Raw genomic sequence first — 23,838 nt, forward strand, 5'->3', positions numbered from 1 at the left:
TTAACCTCCCTGACTGTAAGGACACAAAGAAAGCCATTGAAGGGATCAAAGTCTTGGTGATTGAGCCGGACTGGAATTTAGAGCACTGAACCACAACTGTTTAAGCTGCTCAGCATGAGAGCGTGTGGGCATCATCGTAGTGTCCGCAGCTACTGTATTTATGTTGTGTACGTGAGTGTGTGAGTGACCAGAGACGGTTTGCTCTGTGCAGAGGCTGTTCAGACAAGAGGACAGACAGTGAATGGCATCGATCGCTGTCTGTCACATAGTGTCGACACTGTCTAGTGCCAAAAGTTGGCATCAAATGTCAGGTCAGATTTATAGTCTTGTTTGCATATTCTTTAATCAGATATGTTCTGATGTGATTCGTAATCTTGCCAATTTTAGTATTATTATATTCTGGCAAAATTATTGTATTGCTGTTTGTGTTTACCGCTTGGGATGTTGGTCTTCTTTTGTTGAATGAAAAAAAAAAAGTCAGAGTATTACAAACCATTGTGCAGTGTTTTGGTGTCTGATACGCGCTTAGACACAAAATCTGTTATTCCAACTGGACTTCCTGGATCGTATTTCACCATTGCAACCCCCTGCAGGGCTGTTTTCGGTTTGAATTTCTATTTGGACTGCAAAACTAATCAGAATATTACCATAATCACAATATGGCGGAGTGCAATACTCAAATCGGAGAAGCTGCAATTTTTTGATAAAAGTAAAATATGTCACAAACAGCATTCTGTACTGTCATGCTGGAGAGATGCCCCGGCCTACAAATCTTGGTTTTCAGATGTAAGAAAACATGTTTGTTTGGTGCAGACAAATGTCACACATCAGTTTTTTCAGTAATAATGAAAGTTGCAATGCAAAAAAAGATCATATCCACCAATCATGAATCATACAGTTGTAATATCTGTCAAAAATATTTGCAGAGTCTACAGCCATGCTAGAGGTTCTGTGAGGCTGTACTTCAGCACAGGGAGGCTTTGAGCTAAATGCTAAAGACAGCATGCTAACAGGCTAAGAGTGACAATGCTATCATACCGATTATTTAGCAGGTTTAGCCATCATTTTGGTTTAGTGTGTTAGCATGCTAACATTTGCCAATACACACAAAATACAGCGGAGTCTGATGAGAATGTCTTTAATTTAGCAGATTTTCAAGCTAAAAGTATTGGACACATTTTATTTTGACCTTATGGTACCGCTAGAGAACAAGTCAGAGGATCACCAAAATTATTACAATTCATCCTGACAGGAGCGTGAGTGTCTGTACTAAATATCATGGCAGTCCATCCAGCAGCAGTCAATAGATAGACCGACATGACTGTCCGATCGTCACATCAGCACTAGCATCGATGCATTTCCAATGATAAACAGCCCTACTCATAACCTATGATACATGCCATCTGCACAGTCCCGCTTCGCTGTACATATGACTATGAATGCATCACATGTCAAGTAAAGCAGACAGTACAGATTACAGAGTTTTCTGTATTCCTTAATTTGCTTGGTCTCTTTTCCCTCCTGTAAACTGTCCAGGCTGATAAGTAGATGTGTGGATTTTCTAGTGACTAGCGTCCATCCTGCCGCCTGTCTGCGATGCTGCAGAGGAGAGGCAGGTTTTCATCTCGACAGCCTGTTCCATACTGAGTGAGAGAGGCAGAGGAATGAGAGATTACGGTCCTGCCTGCGTCTCTCAATCTAGGTCACAGAGCATCAGGGGGCAACACGCCTGGCTCATTTAGCCTGTGAGTCACACTGGGCCAGCGCACTGCTGCTGGGGATCTCTCTCTCCCACCCACCCTGACACCATCACTGCCTCTTTTCCCCTACTGCTGCATTATTTTAGTTGTTCTGCTGCTGTATTACCGCTGCATTATTTTAGTTTATACATCCCTGAAAGATAAGGCATTCACTGCTTTGCTAATTGACAACAACTGCATGAAAAGACCAAAACCAACAAAGCAACAGTCCGTCTTTCAATTTACTATACAACCTTGTGCGTGGTACCGAAACCCCTTCGTTACCAAGATGTTGATTTTGAAAAATGGTACACTTACCCAACATATTGCAGTTTTTTATTTTCTGAAACAGCTGGGCGCTGTATTTTCTAGCAAACAAAACTCAAAGCGGAGTAAATAGTGGATTTGTCGGGGACTATTTTCAGCCAGGGATTAATGTGCGATTCGTGCACCAGTGAGTATTTACGGATAGTGTGTGTGAGATCGAGGACTAATGCAATTATTTGATTAAGCAATTAGTTGATTAACAGAAAATTATTCTCCAACTGCTTTGAAATTTGATGAATTGTTTCAGTTACTTTTTCAAGCAAAATACCAAAGATTTGCAGGTTTGGTCCTCTCAAATGTCAAGATTTGATGCTTTTCTTTGTCGTATGTTGACTAAATATCTTTTCAGTTTTTGACTGGAAAACCCTTGCCTTATTTTCTGATATTTTATTGAAAAAACAATTAGTTGATTATATGAGATAATAATCAGCAGAATTTCTTTTTCCTTGCAGCCCTAGTGGATAATGATTGACAGTACTTATGTCCATCAGAACAGGGAATGTGTCACCAAGTGAAACAATATGGCTCACTGATGTTTGGATACGCAGACGGTACTTAGGAGGATCAGTTCATTGCTGGTTTTGGTCTTTTGATTGGATTTGTTGACAATAAGAAAACATATAAATATCACGACATTTATCCTTCAGGGCTGATGAGTTGGAAAACACTGGCCGTGTGTGTAACCATGTGTCGCCATGCTTACGTGTGCAGTTATCTGTGCGTGTGTGTGTGTACACTCGGCATCGACGGAGACAGGAAGGAAGCTGATTTAGCCTATCTATTTAAAAGCTTATTAACTGTTGCAGAGGAGCTGTACTCTGATTTCCAGCCAGCGCTGCGGGCCACAGACTTGGTGTTACACCACAAAAATAGGGACTCCTCTGCCACCCATGTCATGCAGAAACACAACAACAGAGTCATTTAAAAAAAATTGTTTATTATATAACAGCCTTTGTACCTAATTTCACCATGCACATGGACCCACACATGTACACAGTGGATGCATTGAAGCTTTGTGTACAAAAAAGACTGAATAATTTAGATGAGACCAGAGCGCACACCTCCACAGAGACAAACAGTGTCAGCTGGGTAGCTGAACCATCTCACTTTCAAGTCCACAGTGAACTGCAGGTGGGCTCTCAGCCTCGTCTGGCTCTGAAGTTGTGCTTCGCTAAACCCTCTGGTTATTAGAGTCAACCATTGTCTTACTTCTGCAGCTTGTAACTTAAAGTAACACAACTCACAGAAATGACAGTGGTGCAGGGAGAGGAGTAAGTAGTGGTCAGGTCACTGTGCTGCTCACTGAATTATTTAAAAGTGCCAAGTGGAAGTAGCTGCCTGCAGCACGTGCTTCAGACTTTGTAACCCAGTGAGTCCACTACCACTTAATCCAAGTTTCTTTCTAGTTTACATGTTACTTTCTACTTTCTGTCAAAAGACTTTGCTCACTTGAACTGATATTTAACTTGAGAGTCGGTGGTTGTGTCATCTCTATAAAAAGATATCTGCATATGAATGCAAAATCTGTTGGCAAGGGTCGAGATTTCGGTATTGGAAGTGTTCTAAATTTCTGTTAATTGTCCGACCATTCACGTTAGAGTGGCATTTGGTTGCATGCAGGTATACAGTCCATGTGGACAGAAAAGAGTTGGAACACATCGGCTGAAATGCAATTTCAGAACACATCACCTGACTACAATTAAGACGAAATATTGTCTGGATGTGTCAAGTTGCTAATCAGACTGTAAACAATAAGTGGCACACAGAAGAGGAAGTCTTGGTCTGGATATGCGTTTTCAGACATCTGCTTTCTACACCAGAAGTCTTGAAACATTGCCTCTGGAGGCAACAGCCTCCTGTCAGATGATGGTTAATGGATCCACAGATTGTCGGGGAGTGTCATAAGTAGTGATATTGTAATTGTGTGTTTATATTTTGATAAAATGTAAAAATTCCCATCAAAACTAAGGCTGGAACTATTAGTTGATTTCAAAAAAATATTTTGGTCATCGTCACAAATGTGATAATTTTCTGTTTTCCTATTTTATATCATTGTAACTTTAAAAATAGATTCCTAGTCGAACAAAACTATGCATTTGAAGACATCTCCTTGGGCTCTGGGCACTTTTGAGGGACACACTATCTTTTGATTTAATTACTCAGATAACTGATCGTCAGATTAATCAGTGATAAAAATTTATTGTTGGTTGCAGTACTAATCAATGGCTCCTGCATCTCACGGTGCCATCTTCACGTTGCTTGTTTTATCCGACAAACATTCCAAAATCCAAATATATTCAATTAACAATAAGAAAATAACTGAACCTGCACATATGAGAAGCTGAAACCAGTGGATGTTTTGCGTCTTTACTTGATAAATGACTTTGTTGGAGAATACTGCTCTTTCAAGTACAATACTTGAAGGACAGCTTGCTTTTGTAAATGTACTTTATCTCTGGTTCCTTCCTAATGCATTTCACGTGACAGCAACCACCCTCATCGCACAGTGCTCTGGCCTGTATCAGCACCAGGATTTTACATCTCATGTTCCCTCATGCAGCACCACATGGGTGGGGTTGCTATGGACACAGCCCATGTGGTGCCCCCACGTGCCCTGCCCCCAAAACCCCCTGCTTATACACACACTTTTACTTTGTGAATTTTCCATAAAGCCTTTCCAGATTAGAAGGGCCATATGTTGGAGCCACATACAGTAACACAATCGAATGCTCTGCTAAGCTGTTAAAAACATTACAGAGGAAACATGAGGTTTCTGCCACCACGCCGTAACTTGTCGACAAGCCTTGCTGTTCCAAAAGCTGCTCCAAGCCAGCTCTCAGTATCCCATAATCCACAGCATCCTGGTCAAGGAGGTCCTCATCAACCTATAAATATGTGACCACTTTGTATTTTCCAGGTATCTCAGCTCAGGAACTGATTATTTTTTATTTACTATAAAAGACCCTGAAAGATGTCAACAATGGAAGTCAGGCATAAAATCAGCTGTTATTTTCATGTGTGAAATGAATAGAAGAAATTATGTGAATTAATATATCTACTAAAATGTTTTTCCAATATTTGCCAGTTGTCCATAATGAGGTGAGGTAGATATATATCAAGTGGTACCACAAACTATCACCCCAGTGATGAACTTGGAAATGTTATGTCTCTAAGCTGATGATCAGCTTTGGTCTCTATGCGGCTCGACTGTCTCATTGAGGGAGAGAGTGAAGGTTTAACTGGGCTTTCAAGTCCTGCAAAGAAGCCACACTACAACATATATCCTCCATCCTACCGGACACCACAGACCTGGAACAAGAATTAAAATGAAAGATAATATGTAACATATCTCCATTAAAACAACTAAATCTTAAATGCTGTATATTTGAGTTGTGTAGTGACATGAACCCAGATGTTTTCAACAATGTTCAAACCCATAGGAATCCATAATTAAAGGTAATGATGCGTTTCATTTGGTCAGCTGTTTCTATAACTTCTGGGAGTCAGAGAGTGAGGAAGGAAGTCGGCAAATGTGACACAACATGAATAGAACTTTACCTCATCCATGAACATTTCTACCTGGTCATATGGAAAGATTTTCATCAGCAATGGTGGTTGTTTAACAATGAAGACAACAACTCCCTTGATCCCACGTTTTTGTAGCTTTTGTCTTGATTGAGAGACCACTAGCAACAGAAATTACATACAGTGTGTTTATTTGACTTGATTTGATTTTATGAGACTCACCATGTTGGATTTTCTGCATTCTTATTTGACTGACCGTTTTATAAACCTCTTTATCGTTACATATATAGTTATATTGTTAAACATTTCCGGTAAATCTTTTTAAATGCCCCATCTGTAGCTGCTGTTGCAGTCAGTTCACCCAGTTTTTGAGGAGGAGGGATCTCCTCTTAAAACATTCTTTCATGATGTTTCTTCAATTTTTTTCCCTTTTATGTGCTGTTTTTTTTTGTTGAGAAAATGTCTCCTGTCCTACTAGAGCGGTTGGGCTTGGTCAGGAACCTTTGCTACTGTGGCTCAGCTCAGTGAGACATTGTATGTGTATATTGGCTGTGCAAATAAACCTGACTTGACTGCAGCATCTGCTCACCAGATCACCTTCAGTGAAGGTGAACAAGAATACAGTCCTCTTGAGTTAAACAGTCAGCACCTCGTTCCCCACACAAAAACCCATTGGTTGGTATTGTTGGTTGATAGTAATGGAAAAAAATATGTTCCTCTGGGTTTAAATCTTCAGAAGCATTTGTCTAACCTAGTTAAGATCATTGTCATAGTTTTTCATGGCCTATCATGGTGTCTCACACCACTGTGTGAATCCCACAGGAGGATATGCTCTTGTTGGTGTTATGTAGCTTGTTACTACACTGTTGGAAGTGTGTGTGAAGTGTAGTGTGTCAGGTGTGTCAACCACGCCCTCCTCTTTCAGTGTATAGAGAAAGAAGAAAAAGTCAGGAGGTGGAAGGGAGCCACCGGCTGCTGAGTCACTTCTGCTTTTCAGTAAACTCACTGCACTGCTTTACTCTTTTGATTTGTAACCCCTGTTATTAGTTCTTCTGGCCCTCAAGGGCCCGTGTGTGTGATTGTGTGTGCGATTGTGTGTGTGTGGTGTTGTCACTCTCTGTCAGAGTATGTTGAGTTTAACGAGTGTGTGGAGTGAAACATGATTCACTCTGTTACCTGAGTTGGACACACCCTGCCTCCTATTCTAGAGGGAAGGGATCACTTGAGACCTGCAGTGTGTGTGTGTGTGTGTGTGTGTGTGTGTGTGTGTGTGTGTGTGTGTGTGTGTGCGCGCACTTCTTTTACTCACCAGTGCCTGCACTACCAGTTTTTATTGTCTGAGTCATTATATGTACATATATAGCATCTCTTTGTGAAAGCTGTATTTTATATTTTAGGTAATCTCTTATATACACGTTTGTTGACACATGAGTTTTCTTTCCTGTTCTTTCTCTTTTCTATTTTCAGTGTTACCTTACCGTTACATAAACTGCACTTACTGAGAATAGGAAATATACCAAAAAGGTTAACTGACAAAAAACTGACATGACTTCATTCAGTTGGCTATAGAGGATATTTTACTTTATTATTAGATTACTTTATCAAGGACTTTTGCCTTAAGTCATACAGACACAGTTCCTTAGACATAAGTGTCTGGACCGAAGCAATAATAATGTGACATTATTCATCTTTTTGGATGCAGTGTAGCATTTGTGTTGAACTTCAACAGTGTTTAAGAAAATTTGCTTAGGCAATTGAGGAAAAATCTTTTGATGTGTTTAAAGACCATTTTGAGAAAACCCTAAATATTTCCATTTGATGCACTGATCCAACCATAAAAATGCATAAACTGTGTTAGAAGAGCTGAAATAGTTTGGTACATAACATCTTGTCAGAAAATGTGAAATAAGATGATTTTCAAACTTTAAGCTGGCAATTAGAGCTCAACCTATACTAAATGTTTCAGGCTGATGCCAAAACCAATATACACTGAATGTTTTGCAATGAGTTCTCAAATGTGATAATTAAACAGTTGTGACAAAGCTATAATAGAGATATCTTGAAATTTAAACTGAAATGAAACAGCAAACTTCACTGGGAAATTAATGCTTTTTAATGTGGTCATTCATGTACATATAAGAAGCACTTTCAGCCTAAATGTCAGTCACACATTTACCTGCGTGTTCTTGTTGACACGTGCAGTCAGGTATCGACGTGCACTCTGAACTGTTGCCTCCTCTACTGAGAGTTTTGGCCGTTAGCCAACAGACAGCAAGTATAAACATGCATAGATGCACATTTGTCATTGCCACATATGTATGTGATTACTAATGATCATAATTTGTTGTCAAACTGCTTTTTACTTTGACGTTATGCTACACAATGACCTTTGCCGTAGAGAGTCATATTACATGGTGGTGAACAAACTCCGTCCTAACTATTCCCAGCAAACAAATATAGCTGGATTTTGTTAGCCAGATCTGCAGGAAAATCCTGTCAGAGGATGTAAGATTGAATATGGGAGAAAATGACATCATCCTCCCTGACGGGTAACATTCATGTGAGAGATCATATCAAACTGTCTGTGTGTGTCTAGTACAGTAGCTGTGGTCACGCTGGAGTGTGTGGACGCGGTGAGTGGGTGATCTTTTGGCTGAGTTCGAGACTTGGCCTGCTGGTACAGAGGAGGCAGCTGGGATGTTTCAGTGGGGTGTTTGTTCTCCAGATCAAAATTTGCTGGGTCTTTAGATCTTAAGAAGGCTGATTTGGCAAATGAACAACACACTTGAGCTCATATCAACAAATGCAGTGATGGCACAGAATCAAACAGAGGGCGACCATATGTGATTCTTTATTTTGGACCTTAATATGTTAGCCTGTTGCTATAGGCACATAACCAAAGTCTGGATTTTAAATGGATTGGTATATTACATTTGCAGCCCTATGTGGTGTTTTTATAGTTTAATTTTTGAAATGATCTGTTTTCCGTGAGATGGCAGCTGGAAGTTGTTGTAATATTTGAACGTGTTTTGGATAATTTTAAGTGAGCAGGTGTTGACATGTGTTTTCCAACAGTTTTCCTGAGAAAGCAATCCCTCGGTTGATGTGATGAAAAAGAGGAAGAAAAAGCAGGGAAAGAGAATAGAGGTCGGTAGCTAATTACTATTCAGACGGAGTGCCTGTGGGGTAGAAGGAGAGAGGAGTCTCGCTGCAATTCAAATAATCTGAGGCTAGCGAGTGTGAGAGTGTTCGGGTACTGAGAGAAGGCACAGCTTTGATGTTTCTCTCTCCACATTGTGGAAAAATAAAACATACGCTCCGGGGTGAATGCACAAGTCTTCTTCAGCAGTGTAATCTTCAAGTGGAGATGAAAGAGGGGAACCCCACTGTTATGCTAGTTGCTGAAATGGTTTGATTGTGACCTCTTCCATTAGGACAGACATGACTGGGTCACTGTGAGAAAGTGGGTTAACGAGTCACCTCAGCAGAGATGTGCTTTGCCTCTTAAGCAGATTTCTTTGACAGTTTGAGTATATATTGTGAGAAGACAGGAATAGATCTCTTCTCAGGTTTGATAAAAGTTACAGCAAAAGAATGTTTTATTTGTAAGGTGCTTTTCATACATAAGACGCAGCTCAGGCTGGTCAAAGTGCACTGAATAACATAGAAACAGATATTAGAAAGTCTTCTCTCATTTTTCTCATATACCAGTTTTCCAATTTTCCCCATTTTCATTTCCTGTGTGATATTATGCAGCTCTGTCCACATGTTTTTCACTGATCTGATGCACCCCTTTACAGAGTTTTAACTCTTTAGCTGCCTCTGATGATACAACCATTAAAAAACAGATCATCCAGATGGAAGAGTGATTACTTTTTTCATTTAATGCCATGCCAGCCCCCTCCCCCATGGCTGACTCTCTCTCTCTCTCTCTCTGCGTCTTTCTGCAGAGAAACTGCCTGTTCACATGAGCTAAAAATAAATCATGTGACCGAGCCAGGCCAACTGTACCGTTCATGCATTACTTATGGAAGTGTTTGCTTTTCTTCCATTTTTCTTCAGAAAAAAAGAGCCCCAGTCCCTAAGTAGATATTGTGTTGGAGTGGGCTCTCAGGCAATATCCTCCAAACATGAGCACTCTTATTTCTGTCAGCTCATCTGTAGTGTGTCTGGGTTGTTGTTGCTGAAGAGCTGATAGATGTAAATATGTTATATTCAAAGCATAAATGATTCATTCATGTTGAAATGTAAAGTTTGATCTGTGCATTATCCATGATATGATCACGTTATCATAGGGTTGGGCGATATAGCCTCAAAATAATATCACACAATCAATATGGTATTTTTGACCAAATACCTCAATATCAATATTGCGACAATATTGTTGGGATGACTGTTGGGATGACTATTGGTACTTTGACAAAATATAAACACAGTTACGTTTTTGGGTGAATAATCACTTTACTATTGACTTGGAAAATTTTCTTTTAAATTGACATGTGTCATATGTGAGCTACCATACAAAGTTTTCTGAAATAAGGTCCCATGAGGGAAACCGGTAGAGACGTGACTTCTGCTTTCCATAACAACGTTCATAATAAAGGATAATTCTGGTCTACTTTTGTAATCTTGACAATCATTCCTATTAGTAACAATAAAATTCTATTCACCAAGTTAATTGCTGACATGTGGGAACACAATATTGCTAAAAAGAGATACGACAGGGGAGGACACAGTCATGCACTCCAGGGTCAGCCAGACTTATTTGGAAAATAAATAAAATAATTATAGTAAAATGAAATTATTACCCAAACCATCAGACTGAATTACTGGTTCAAAGTCGCCACATATTGTAGTAGTTAATATGTTATTACAGACATAATCTGCATATTCAGTTTGGGTTTTTTTTATCTCCAATTAAAGTGGTTTAGATAATTTGGCTAAACTGTTGACCTCGGAAACTGAAGTTGATACAACATCCTCAACACAAGGCCCATTAGCAGGGGCTCTGTAGCTTTTTTAATCAGATCTTAGGATCTTCCTCTGCAGATGGAGTTTGCCTGACATTGTTGTGGTGTTCAAATTTTCATTTTTTCAGCACTTTGAAGACTCCTCATGAATTTTAGTTGACAAATTTAGATTGAACGCTCAAGTTTCTCGATTTATCAGACTTGGTTGTAGTGCTATCCCCGTGTTCCCAGAACTGATTGAAGTGATGGCCAAAACTGCACAGAATAAGCCTTCCGTGGAACAACCAAAGTTGACTGAATTCAACCACACCTTCTGCATTGTATGTAGTTGTGGGCCTGGCAGTTGTTCACCTGTGTCAGTAAGCCAGGAAATCCTCATCTAATCTCTATTGTCATCTTTGGTGTAGCTGGGAAGAGACGACATCAGTGGCAGACGGCTTCAACCTTTCATCACTGTGCGACTCAGCAGCCTAATTTTTAATCAGGGATTAACTCTTGGAGCTCCAGGAGATGGTACAAATGGGATCACCTGTCAGAAAGGCCATTAGGTTTATTACTGACAGTGGCAGGCTAATGTAGTACTTTTTGACTTTATATTCTAGACTCCCTCATTCTGATACATCCTTTAAACCACTGTGTGATAAAACAGCGAGGCAGTCTTGATGATGAAGATGAGGTTTGAGAGCAGCCAGGGCGGCCAATGGCGGACATACTGAATGAATCATCATGGCTCAACATAGTTACTAGAAAAGTGAGCGCAGGCTCTCCAGATGGATTTTTAGTACGTGTCTGAAAATCTGACAGCTTTGCCCACAGAGGAGTTTGGCAGAGTCACTGCATCACTTCAGGGCCAGCAGAGAGCTCAGTCAGCCTGTGTTGTGTCTGGTGGGGTGGAGGAAGATGCAGATGGGCTGTTGACAGGGGGTGGAGGAGGGGGCGTCTAAGGGACATTTTGTTTCTCTCCCACTTGTGACTCGAGATTCCTCTGGATGCACCATCACTCGCCTCTGTCTTCTCTCCCTCTCCTTATCTTCCTCCTCTGGGCTCTCGTCCTTCCCGTTTTATCTTCGTGTGTCTCCCACCTTCCTTACCCTCAGCTTTCATGCCTCTCTTTTTTCTCTCAGTGAATCATCCCATCTCTTGCCCACGCTTCCGTATGTTTCCAAATTTAGTCTTGTTTTGTTTTTGCCTTCTCGTCGTACTTGAGGCTGGGACCGAGCCACATCTTTAACGCCCTCAGCTATCTCTGGAGATTACTGCAACGCTGTGTGCATCCATTTGTGTTTCCATCTTCCTTCACAGAGTTTTATTATTATTTTTTCTTTGTTTTGTTGTGATTGAACAGGTGGTGAAATTCAGACACATCAGAGAATGTAGATCAGACCTGAAGTGTTCAGCATTTTATCAAACCAGGGGGAGTTTTTATTTGAATGGGTCTCTTTTAACTCTTAAAATCCCATGTTTAAAAATAATGTTGATATTCAAATATCTGTTATGTAATGCAGAATGGAGAAGGACTTTCACTAAAATGCTGACTTTTTGAGATTTTGACAGTGTGACTGATCTGATGTCTATTCTAATCGTTTTCGGATCTAAGATGGTTTGACTTTGGCCGGTCTGACAGTAAACTTACTCTTTTTTCTGTGATCTTTTACAGGTGACATCACACAGAAGGGCTATGAGAAGAAAAGGACCAAACTCCTGGCCCCCTACATCATCCATACTCCAGGTACAAAAACCTTTTCTTTCCTGGGCAAAAATATCTCTCTGTTGTTTTAATTTCTGTTTATACACGAAAGAAAAATACCATTTCATGCTTAAACTTACACAAAAGAGACATGTGATCAGTTTCATCTAGTATGGCTCAGATTTTCTTACTGCCATGACTTAATTATACAAAATATATACTCTGTTTACTGTCAGTTAAACTGTTTTATAACAGTTGTAACAGTTGTGTTGTATTTAAAAAAAAAAAAATCATTAAATATTGAAGACATAACTGCACTGCAGATTGATTGCGGGAAATGTTCTGTAAACGGCTGTTCCAGTACTGTAAATGACAGTGGTATTGTATGTTAAGACCTGATAATCACTCACAGATCACTCCTTGGTCCTTGAGATAAATGTGGAAAAGAAAAGAAAATACACACAAAACTATAATAATTATAATAATGTAAAATAATGTAATCTGCAACCTCACCGCTAGAAGCCACTAAATCCTACACACTGTACCTTTTAAGGCGGCAACTGCGATTACGCTATTGGATAAGCAAGACAAAAAGCAATATTCACATGTGTTTTAATGAATATATTTTTGTTGTTTATGTACTTTTACAGTGGAGCCGCCCCGTCAGAATGACGTGCTGCCTCCTGCTCCCAGCTCCTCCTCCAGCCAGGCCGCTCCCCCCTCCAGCTCGTCCCGTTACCGAGAACGTCGCTCCCGCAGAACACATCGTGGTGGAGGAACCAGGGATGACCGCTACAGATCAGGTCAGGAGTCCAGCATCAAAAATTCACCCTTATTTCAGGAATAAACTACATTCAGATTCTTATTCTTATTCCCCCAGTGTAAAACACCTTGGATGCACCCATCACTGAGGGACTTACGTTTCCTCTGATAACTTTGCGGTTCTCAAATTAGTCTACATTAGCTTCACCTGTCAGCCCATCTGTTTTTAAGCTTAGACACAGGGCTGTTTCAAAGGGACCAATTAAAGAAGAGCTTGTGTGTGTGTGTGTGTGTGTGTGTGTGTGTGTGTGTGTGTGTGTGTGTGTGTGTGTGTGTGTGTGTGTGTGTGTGTGTGAGGGGTTGAGAGGGACAGGCAACAGTGCAGCCCTGCAGGGGAGAGCCCCTCAGTGAGGACCCCCACTCCAGAGTGATGTCACTGCCTGGCTATGTGTGAGGAGGCTGTGAGGAGAACAGGGGAGCGCTGATCTGGAGGGGAAAACCTGACACTGGCGAGAATAAAGGAAAACAGAGCAGTTAGAGTAGAGGTGAAAGAGCAAGGAGCATGTGAGGAGTGTCTATAAAAGCATCCTCCCTCTAGACCAGCCCACACCCTGCTGTCTCTTTTTCTGAATTATCTCTGCCTTCCTGCCTTTTCAACAATTCCTGCCTCACAGATGAAACACCCTCACACGGCAGCATGCTAAATACCAGGCTGACTAATCTAAAGTCTGTCTGTTAGGCTGGAGTCTGGCAGAGAGGTTGTTCCAAAATGCTTTGTTGTCAAAGAAAATCTGACCAGTAACAGAGTATTTTTTTTATCTGATTGAAGGATCCAGAAGGAGATTGAGTATGATGATTCAACCAAGAGAGGATTAGAGCTGGAAAATAAAGGCAAAAACTAAGATTGGTGCAATATATCGAGAAATACAGTCCCCTCCAAAACTATTGGAACAGCAAGGCCAATTCCTTTATTTTTGCTGTACACGGAAATCATTTGGGTTTGACACCAAAAGATGAAGACAAGAGACAAGAGATCAGTATGTCAGCATCCATTTCCAGGTATTTACATCTAGATCTGTTAAAAAACTTAGAAGATAGCACCTTTTGTTTAAACCCACCCATTTTTCAAGTGAGCAAAATTATTGAAACATATAACAGGTGTTTTTTGCTGCCCAGGTGTGTCCTTATTACATTGATTTTTCAAACAATAAATAGCGCTGAATGTCTGCTCTCAGTTTCAGCTTTGGGTTTTGCCTGCACTTATAGTTAAAGAGGTGTAACCAACATGAAGACCAGAGAGCTGTCAATGGGAGAAAAGCGAGAGAAGATGGAAAATCAATCAGAGCTATTTCACAAACATTGGCCATAGCCAGTACAACCAATTGGAATGTCCTGAAGAAGAAAGAAACCGCTGGTGTACTCAGCAACAGATGTCGAACTGGTGGACGAAGGAAAACATCAGCAGTTGACGACAAAAAGTAAAGAAAAACCCTAAAACTGTCATGACATCACCAACGACCTCCAGAGGGCAGGAGTGAAGGTACCACAATCCACCGTTCACAGAAGACTTCGGGAACAAAAGTAAAGAGGCCACACGAGAAGATGCAAACATCTCATTAGCAATAAGAATAGGAAGGCTAGATTGGAATTTGCCAGTAAGTACTGAGATGAGGCTCATAAGTTCTGGGACAGTTTCATGGACTGATGAGAAAAAGATTAACCTTTGCCCATTCCACTGGGATGGGCTTATTGATCTTCATTGGTGATGTAACAGATGATGGAAGCAGCAAAAGATACTCAGAAGTCTACAGAAACATTTTGTCTGCCAATTTAAAGAGAGGTTGAACCAAACTGATCAGGAGATCCTTCATCATGCAGCAAGACCCACCCAAAACACACTATTTTAAGTCTACCTGTTCCTGTACTTTTGCTCACCTAAAAATGTGGTGTTCCGTTACAAATGATGCCATCGTCTAAGTTTTGTAAGATCTAGATGTAAATACCTGGAAATGAAAGCTGAAATGCTGATCTCTTGTCTCCTATTCATCTTTTGATGTCAAACCCAAATGTTTTTAGTATACAGCCAAAATAAAGGAATTGGCCTCGCTGTTCCAATAGTTTTGGAGGGGACTGTAGAAGAGAAATTAGTGTAAATTAAGTGGACTAAGGGAAAGTGCATTGTCTTGGGCTTTAACAGTGCAGAGTAGCAGTAAAGTTTTTTTTCTGACGTGTTGCAAGAGATGGACTGGAGGAGAAGAACATAGAGCCAATGATCAGAGAGATGATGAGCCTTTTGCCATATAATGAGTGTGACATCCATTTTACTCTGTTCGTAGTGTAGTACAGTTCTAGTACAGCAGTGACACAGCAGCATTTTGACTCAGCTGCTTTCAAAGGGAACAGGAAAACAAGTGTCTGATAACCCTCCACTCATTCACTACTCATACTTCAGCTGTTATATTACACTGTAGTGAGCAGTAAATTGAGATTTCAGACATGAATAATTATCATATTTACAAGTGTAGTAAATGTTAAATGGACTGAAGTCATACTCTACCTCCTGAACCACAGCTGCCCACTGTGAAGTGTTGCAAGACTGTAATGTTCACTTATATCAAAGGTGATGGATTGGACTGTGGTATTTTATTTTTTTTGTAAGTGTACCTGTCTGTAGTGTATGAATTGCACTCAGTTGCCAATTTGTTAGGTAGAGGGAGAGGTGCTCCTGTTATTTAGCCAATCCTTATTGATATAAAGGATAAAATAATAGCAACACCTGTCCGTTTAATACAGTACAGTTCAACTACAGCCTCCAAACAGATCATACGGTCAAACCAACCTCCGTTTCAATAAAAAACGAGTATTATAACCTTCGTTGGGAAGATTTATTGCAAGACTGTTGTATTCTGCATTGGTTTTAGGGCGATAGCTTCTGTGGCTCTAGTTGTTGTGGTGTGTCCTCCACCTTTGCCATTAGTCAGCCCTTTTGGCTGATTGAGCAAGTCTGTGGTGAAAGAAATCACTCTGATTGGCTGTTCAGTGAAGTGAATGGGAAGGGAAACAGAAAAAGAAAGGGATGGCCCCCTTGAGCCTGTCGCTTTAGTATCCATGATTTTATCCATTTCCTTATTTTTCACCTCCGCCATTTGCAACTTTTTATCAGACATATTCTCGATTAGAGATGGATATATTGGCGAGAGTTGTGTGAAGAATTCTGCTTAATCATTAAAAGAGTTTGTATATCCACAGTCTCATTAAAAAACGTTTTCCCTCTTAAAAATTAATGAATACAGACTACTGCCACCTGGTGGTATGGAGAGATATTTCCTTTCACACAGGTACAGAATGTACAAGCTAGTTGGCTGTTGGCTGGAGTCTTTGTGCGGTGTGTTCAAGTGCAGATTTTTGGCCAAATCACAATCTACGTCAGGCAATACAGCAGTCAGCCACTCATTCTTTGACACAAGTTGTTTGATGTTGGTTCGGTGTGTCTTGGCCCTTGGCTAGGTGTCCCTAATAGACTAATCACTGACTATTTGGGACACTCAAATCAAATGGCAGGAAAGAAATTGAAGACAGCGCTGTGAGGCCAAACTGTGTCTGTACTGTGTCTGTACTGCGCTTTGAGCTGAATGACTCAATGAAAGTGCTAACATACTGTTGCTAAACAGATGTAATGTTTATTAGGGTACACTATTATCTGTATCTGTTCAACCAACTAAAAAAATCTGTGTCCGTAGCCATACTCGGGATGGGCGGAGCTTAATCTGAAAGCGAGTGTACTAACAGGAAGTTGATCATAGTTGTCAGGATTCATCCCCTGGGAACCTTAAATGTTTGTACTAAATGTTATGGCAATTCAGAGTTTTAAGAGAGGCACAGCATAAATAAACAAATAGTAATAAGAACAAACAATAAAACAGTGCAGCAGTGGGGAAATTGAAGAAATGAAAGTGCTTATCATTTATGGGCTGCAGAGAAATTGCACAACAACCTTAATTTAATGGCCTCTCATCTCCTCAAGCTTCCCCCGCTTATTATTCCTCTTAAACAACTTGTCTGTGTACTGCATTCAACAAAATATGCCGTTGACTAGTTTCTGTGAGGCTGCTGCCTCTACAGTCACACATGTATGTGCTGTAAAGGATGCCGCTAATTTGTATCTGTAATAGTACACCGTAAAGAGGTAGGTATGAAAGATAGTACCAGATTTAGCTCCCCATACATAAAACACAGTGTGATTGGGGCCCCATCATGCTTATCGCCAAGGAGATAGCCCTCATCCTCCCAGACATGTGTAAGGAGTCAGCCTCTCCTGACGCCCCTGTGTGAGGGTGGGCGATGCACGTTATGAGAGAAGATGATGTAGCTCGGAGAAATCGGTTCAGCAGAATGCCAGTTATGTAATTATGGTCCCCACTGCTGCTGTGTAATGAGCTGTGCAGGGTGATTTATTTAAATGTGTTGATGTTTGAATGGAAGTTGTGTTCCCTGAGTTAATAGATGTGATTTGTCAGTGAGTGGGCTTTTGTTGCACATGTTTCGTTACGTAGCCTGAATATGTGGCAGTTCACGTGGTTCTGTTTAATGTGCTTGTGGGTGTCATCAAGTGAAAGTATCTCTGCATTTATTGCCGTGTGCTTATGTGTAGGCAAGCGTGTGGGCTAATTCACTCTCTTCTTTCTGTCGTGGCTTCCTGTTTCTGTGGGAAAACACAGTCATCCTCTTAGGATTTTCTCCTGACTTCCTCAATTATAATTTTTTCTAAACACTTTAATATGCTGTTTCCTATTTTAACAAGGCTTTTTACTGACTGAAATACTGCTGTCAAATTACTGGAAAGGAATGAATCAGTGGTTACAAAACAAAATGATGTTTCCTTCACGTTGTCACAGACTGAATGTGTCTGTGAGCTGAGAGAGTAACAAGAGGGAATTTTCTTTCTTTGACTGTTATTTTGGCCAATCTTTTGTGTTTCCTGTGCGATCTTTAGGCTCGCAAAGATTAGGCAAACAAGTGCACTGGTGTATAAAAAAAGGGATTACATGCAACTATACAATGAACCTCGGTCCATCTGATGTGTTCTTCTGTAAGTCCATGTTGATGTATTGAAGCATAGTGAACAATAAACATAATTTCAAAAATTGTGACTGAACTGAAAAGCTAAAGTAAAAGGAAAGTACTTCCCCCCGATCACTTTTTGAGGGTAAAATGTCCCTGGAACTTAATTTAGACCCTGGAGTTACTCCAAAGGTTCCTCTTACCTGCGTTCACCTGCAGTGGAAATGAGGCGAGTTCACATCACTATTTTAACTATTATTCCTGCAATACTTGCAGGCTTTTTGTCTTTTTTGACAGCAGGAAGTCTTCCAGGAACCCCATAACCTTTGCAGGAATGCATGATTCCTATGGAACAAGGATTCCTGACTTAATTCCCATGCCAGAGCCTGCCCTTTCAAAGACCTACCATATTTTAGAGCAGGGTTTAAATAATTGGTGGGGAAATAATAGTGTTGTGGGCAAATGGCCTCTTGATGAGTCAATTCAAAAAGCTGCATTCATTGTTTTATTATTTCTTTTATTGTGTTCTTGCTTTGAGTCAGCTCCAAAGCTCCTAGGATCAAGTCAAGCCATCCCTAACTCAAACTGTTAACTGTCCATGCAGATATCCACACTGAGGCAGTACAAGCTGCCCTGGCTAAACATAAAGAGGAGAAGATGGCGCTCCCAATGCCTACCAAGCGACGCTCCACATATGTGCAATCTCCCATTGAAACCCGCACACCACCAGGTAGGACAGTAAGAATGACAGTCCTACATATCGACCTGTAGGAGGGTCCAGAGCTGGATAATTAAAACTTTGTTTTCGCTCGCTCAGACTCCTCATCAGGTTCTGATGATGAGACGTCGCAGGTGCGCAGGCAGTCATCAGTGATCGCTACTCCGCCTCAGGTCCATCCCAACCTGCAGAGCCCAGACTCTTGGATCAACCGCACGGTCCAGGGCTCCTCCACCTCCTCCTCGGCCTCCTCCACCCTGTCCCATGGAGAGGCCAAGCCGCAGCCTCAGAGCCAGCCTCAGCCTCAGCCTCAGCCTCAGCCTCAGTACAAGCCGCAGTACCAACCTCAGTATCAGCCTCACTACCAACCACAGTACCAGCCTCAGCACCACCATCAGCCTGAGCGACCACACACTGCAGCTGTGACGAACATGCTGGCTCAAAGTCGCATAGGTGAGACACTTCCCTGATTTATAACAGGTGTAAAATACTCAAACACTTGTTTCTATCCAGTATCAGGTATTGTAATTTGTTCAGAATGTCCTCTCTTGCTTCACCTGCAGCCCCAGCAGAGAACAACGCCCCCCCTCCAGATGTGACAGCTGTGGCCCCTCCATCAAGGGGCCCACGGGTGGACCTGCCCTCCAACGCCATAGTCCGAGGGATGAGCCGTGGGCAGAGCCGCTCGAGTATGATGGAGACTGCGGACGGTAATGGCTACACCACATAACATTTTTATTTGTTTGTGTGTCTCTACGGGAGCCTCAAATCTCTTCTCTCTTCAAAATAAGTGTCATCATACAATATCATTAATCAGACTTTACTGCTTTCTTTTCTTCTTGATCTTTTTCTACTGTGTCACATGTTTATTTGACTGGCTGATAGGAAGAGGTAATCTACAGAGTAAGGAAACTCCTTAATGTATAATGTCTGTAGCCTTCTGTGTCTGCTGTCTCCCTAACTCTCCCTCCTGTTTGTAATGAATGATTATAGAAATAAATGCAACAAAAACAACATCCACACACAGAATGAATCCTCACGTGTGATCCCAAACAAAAAAAACAACCTTTACCCCAGTTCTCACTGTGTTTTCCTCGTGTTTTTGCCACCTATGTGTGCTGCTTTTGATTACCTGAAGATATTATAGTCTATTCAAACCTTCACTAAAAATAGTCTCTTGTATTATGGGATGAAGAGCAGCAGACTATGAGATGGTAAGAAGTATTGTCACTGTGTGTACGAACCACAGTTTGTGTGTGACTGTATGCTTGTCTTGCCACCGCCCCTCTCCACCTTCATAATGCTTGTAGGAGTTCCTGTGAACAGCAGAGTATCCACAAAGATCCAGCAGCTGCTGAACACCCTGAAGAGGCCGAAGAGGCCCCCGCTCAGCGAGTTCTTCACAGACGATGCAGAGGAGATCGTGGAAGGTAAACAGCTTTCTGAAACACACACCTTACATGTTTGCATTGCATACAATATTACAAACATGCTATTTTTAATTTTCATCATTAAATCAAACCAAGAATTTTAATTTGAATGACTTGTGTGGGCTTTTCATATTTACCAACAAATGTCTTTATTTTTAAGAACTATGTTTTGGGTACCACTATCAGGTCCCCATTTATTAAGTGTTTATGAATTATGATTAATGGTTACAATGCCAAAGCTTCATAGAGCAGTTACAAGACTTTAATAAGTGCAATAAGCTTGTGAAAAACCCTTTTGGCTAGTGTTTGTTCCATTAAAAAAGTAAGAAAATAACTAATATATTTGTCATTTTCTAATACGCCATCAAGTCTGAAATTCTAAATATTAGTAAGTCATTAATAAAGGGTATTTATCTTAATTTTGAAAAAAAAGGTCCAATCAGTCAAAGGCATTTTTCACAACCTGGCAACCCAAAACTTAAAATATTCTATATTACAACAAATGAAAGATGCCTTATTTAAAAGGTGGTACACATATTTGGTTACATATTTTGTATCTTGGTTTCAAACTTACAATTTAAAATAAGTAAATGTATTCTTTACATATTTAGTCTTATAAATAGCAGAGAAGAAGACAGATTATGGAAGACACAGGAAAGAAAAAGGCAATTAGAAGGTTGAATCAGGGAAGTCGATGTACTGTACTGGCCAGCAATGGCATATGAACCGATTTTATCTTTGTGGCATTCGTAATGAACCTCATCCATCTGTAATATACCCAAATGTGATCTGTTGCCTCTGTCTCACACAGTGCCCCAGCCGGACCCCAACACACCAAAGCCGGAGGGCCGTCAGATCATCCCAGTTAAAGGAGAGCCTTTGGGAGTGGTCAGTAACTGGCCCCCAGCCCTGCAGGCAGCGCTGGCCCGTTGGGGGGCCACTCAGGGGAAGAGCCCCGCTCTCACTGCTCTTGACATCACGGGCAAACCACTGTATACACTGACTTACGGTGAGACACAAGACTGCTCTTTTGCAGAAAGCCTGGACAGGTGTTTACATTGTAAAATTAGCACCAGCAATGTACAGCTGCTGGGAGTTACAGCTAAAAGTTAATGTTCGGAGTTCAAGAGGTGATCTAGATAAAAGAGAGATATGTGCACTCTGTGACCTGAGATTTTTTGGCAATGGTAAGACACATAACCTGCCGTCCTAACTCGCTTCATCCTGTTCTACCTTCTGTCTGGTAGGGAAGCTGTGGAGCCGCAGCGTGAAGCTGGCGTACACCCTCCTCAACAAGCTGGGCACCAAGAATGAGCAAATCCTCAAACCTGGAGACCGGGTGAGAGAGATGACATGCTGACAGAAAGCAGATACGAATGACATTAATTTAGTACAGAGGAAGACAATATTTTGTGGCATTTGCAGCAACAACATGCCGTAAGTCCTTAAATTTAAACCTGTGCATTTGTAACTACTGCCTTGGTAATGTGCACTCATTGCGGATCCAGGAGTGTTTTATTGTGGCTGATGTTTAATTTGTTGGTGACTAGGTGAAATAAACAGTAATTTCACCATGAAAATAAAGTATGACATTATTATCATGTGAGTTACCATATCTGCTCTTTCTTTTAAGTGCTAATTAGCAAATGTTCGCATGTCAAAGTGGTAAATTAGGATGGTGAACAAGGTGATACTTACCAAATACAGTTTATTACTGTTGTTGTTGTTGTTGTTGTTGTTGTTGTTATTATTATTATTATTATTATTATTATAAACATCAGTATGTTTGCATTGTCACTGAGAGCCTGTAGTCTTGTGCCTGCAGTAGAAGAAACATAATATGGTGCTAAATGTGAAGTTTAATGTCTTTGTAGGTGGCGTTGGTGTACCCCAACAGCGACCCTGGGATGTTCTGGGTGGCCTTCTACGGCTGCCTCCTGGCTGAAGTTATACCTGTACCTATTGAAGTACCACTGTCACGCAAGGTAGAAAACCCTCAGAGGAGCATGTGCATGTTATCAGTTGATTTTAAAGAAATATTATATAGCTATGAATATTTTCATGCTTGTGTTGTTAGGATGCAGGTATCAGCCAGGTGGGATTTCTGCTCGGTAGCTGTGGTGTCGGTCTGGCTCTGACCAGTGAGATCTGTCTGAAGGGTTTACCCAAGACGCCCACTGGGGAAATAATGCAGTTTAAAGGTCAGTAAGCTCTTTCTGAAATGACTGTACTATATTTAAATAATTAGACATTAATCTTGATAAAAAATACCGTTCTCTTTATGAAAAATTGCTGAAAGTCAAAGTTATAATGGCTAAATCTCAGATCACCTTCAGAATGTTTGTGCACAAAATTGTTAAGCAGGGATGGTCAAATGTACCCTGTACTCTGTGTATACTGTTTTTATGAAGTAAAAGTATGAATTTCCAATTTTCATATTCTTATGTATAATATAAGCACACTTGACTTAACTTTCACTGATGCCATTCTCTGATAGGCTGGCCACGACTAAAGTGGGTGGTGACAGATTCAAAATACCTGACCAAGCCTTCCAAAGACTGGCAGCCACACATCCCCACCGCCAACACTGACCCTGCATATATAGAGGTAACAGAGCTGCTTCTTGGTATGTCAGGTGCTGCAGGTTCCATTAACCAGTGTAAGAGTTGTGTAGTACACAACTGGATCACCATGGATCACCATAAAAACTCAATATATTTTGGGAAAAATAAAATCTGACCATTCCTACATCCTAATATGATATGAAAATACAAGTGTATACTCACATGTTCCTCTCGTGTTTCCTCTCTGTGCAGTACAAGGCAAGTAAAGATGGCACAGTGGTGGGTGTAGCTGTGTCTAAAGTAGCCATGTTGACCCACTGCCAAGCACTGACCCAGGCCTGCAACTACTGTGAGGGTGAGTGTAGACCCTGATTGTTGTCATTGTCTATTATCTGAAGGTTTTTTCATCCATACAGTTGTTATAAGTCTTTTGTTTTTGTTCACTTCAAGGGGAAACTTTAGTGAATGTCTTGGACTTTAAAAAGGATATGGGACTGTGGCATGGAGTTCTCACAGTAAGTGTGTGTGTGGGCATACTGCATGTTTGGGTGTGTTATGATTTAAAGTACATACCAGCTCAAGGAAGGATTTAACAAATCCGTTATACTGACTGGTGCCTATTAAATGACAGATAATAAATGCCAAGTTATCCACATGTCTACTCTTGGTTCTTGATCTGGTGCCTCAGGATAATCCTGTCAAAGTGATTTTAGATGATTCTAGTTCACCAGAACAGAAAAGGGGATTTCAGTGTCTCACCAAGTATCTGGTAAACAGACCAAATGTGGAATCATAAAAACCTCATGGATTCAATAATGGACTGTTGAGAAGTCCCAGGGTTTATTGGAACTTGATAAAGTACTTTTTTTCTGAATTGAGCTGTTTTATTTTGTTTTAGCACCATTCCACGTTGATCTGTTCAAAGCTGTCCTTTCTTTAATCATGAGTTTTGGATGATTTCTTTTGTAGTCTTTTTAATTTCGTATTCTTTGAGATGTTTCTGTTTGTTCCATTTCCAGTTCCCGCCCACAAAGTGAAGAAGTTTTCTAAGTCTG

General features: G+C 40.8%; 1 protein-coding gene across 3 annotated transcripts in view; it reads left to right on the forward strand.

Moving 5' to 3' along the window:
* dip2bb (disco-interacting protein 2 homolog Bb) overlaps positions 1–23,838 on the forward strand; it is a 41,804-nt gene that overhangs the window by 3,537 nt on the left and 14,429 nt on the right. For 2 of the 3 annotated variants that reach the window (XR_012179387.1, XM_073467860.1), the window contains exons 2-14: positions 12,219–12,290; positions 12,899–13,051; positions 18,676–18,801; positions 18,889–19,242; positions 19,353–19,499; positions 20,100–20,219; positions 21,031–21,228; positions 21,467–21,558; positions 22,094–22,204; positions 22,297–22,420; positions 22,717–22,826; positions 23,036–23,138; positions 23,234–23,298. Coding sequence is in view for 2 of the 3 variants with exons in the window: in XM_073467860.1 (XP_073323961.1) it covers positions 12,219–12,290; positions 12,899–13,051; positions 18,676–18,801; positions 18,889–19,242; positions 19,353–19,499; positions 20,100–20,219; positions 21,031–21,228; positions 21,467–21,558; positions 22,094–22,204; positions 22,297–22,420; positions 22,717–22,826; positions 23,036–23,138; positions 23,234–23,298 (1,775 nt within the window). In the remaining variant the exon portion in view is untranslated. Of the gene's footprint in view, positions 1–12,218; positions 12,291–12,898; positions 13,052–13,368; positions 13,556–18,675; positions 18,802–18,888; positions 19,243–19,352; positions 19,500–20,099; positions 20,220–21,030; positions 21,229–21,466; positions 21,559–22,093; positions 22,205–22,296; positions 22,421–22,716; positions 22,827–23,035; positions 23,139–23,233; positions 23,299–23,838 lie in introns of those variants that run through there. The other variant, XM_073467861.1, reaches the window with a different exon arrangement.

Source organism: Pagrus major, chromosome 6 (genome assembly GCF_040436345.1).
Source record: "Pagrus major chromosome 6, Pma_NU_1.0".
Lineage (NCBI taxonomy): Eukaryota > Metazoa > Chordata > Actinopteri > Spariformes > Sparidae > Pagrus > Pagrus major.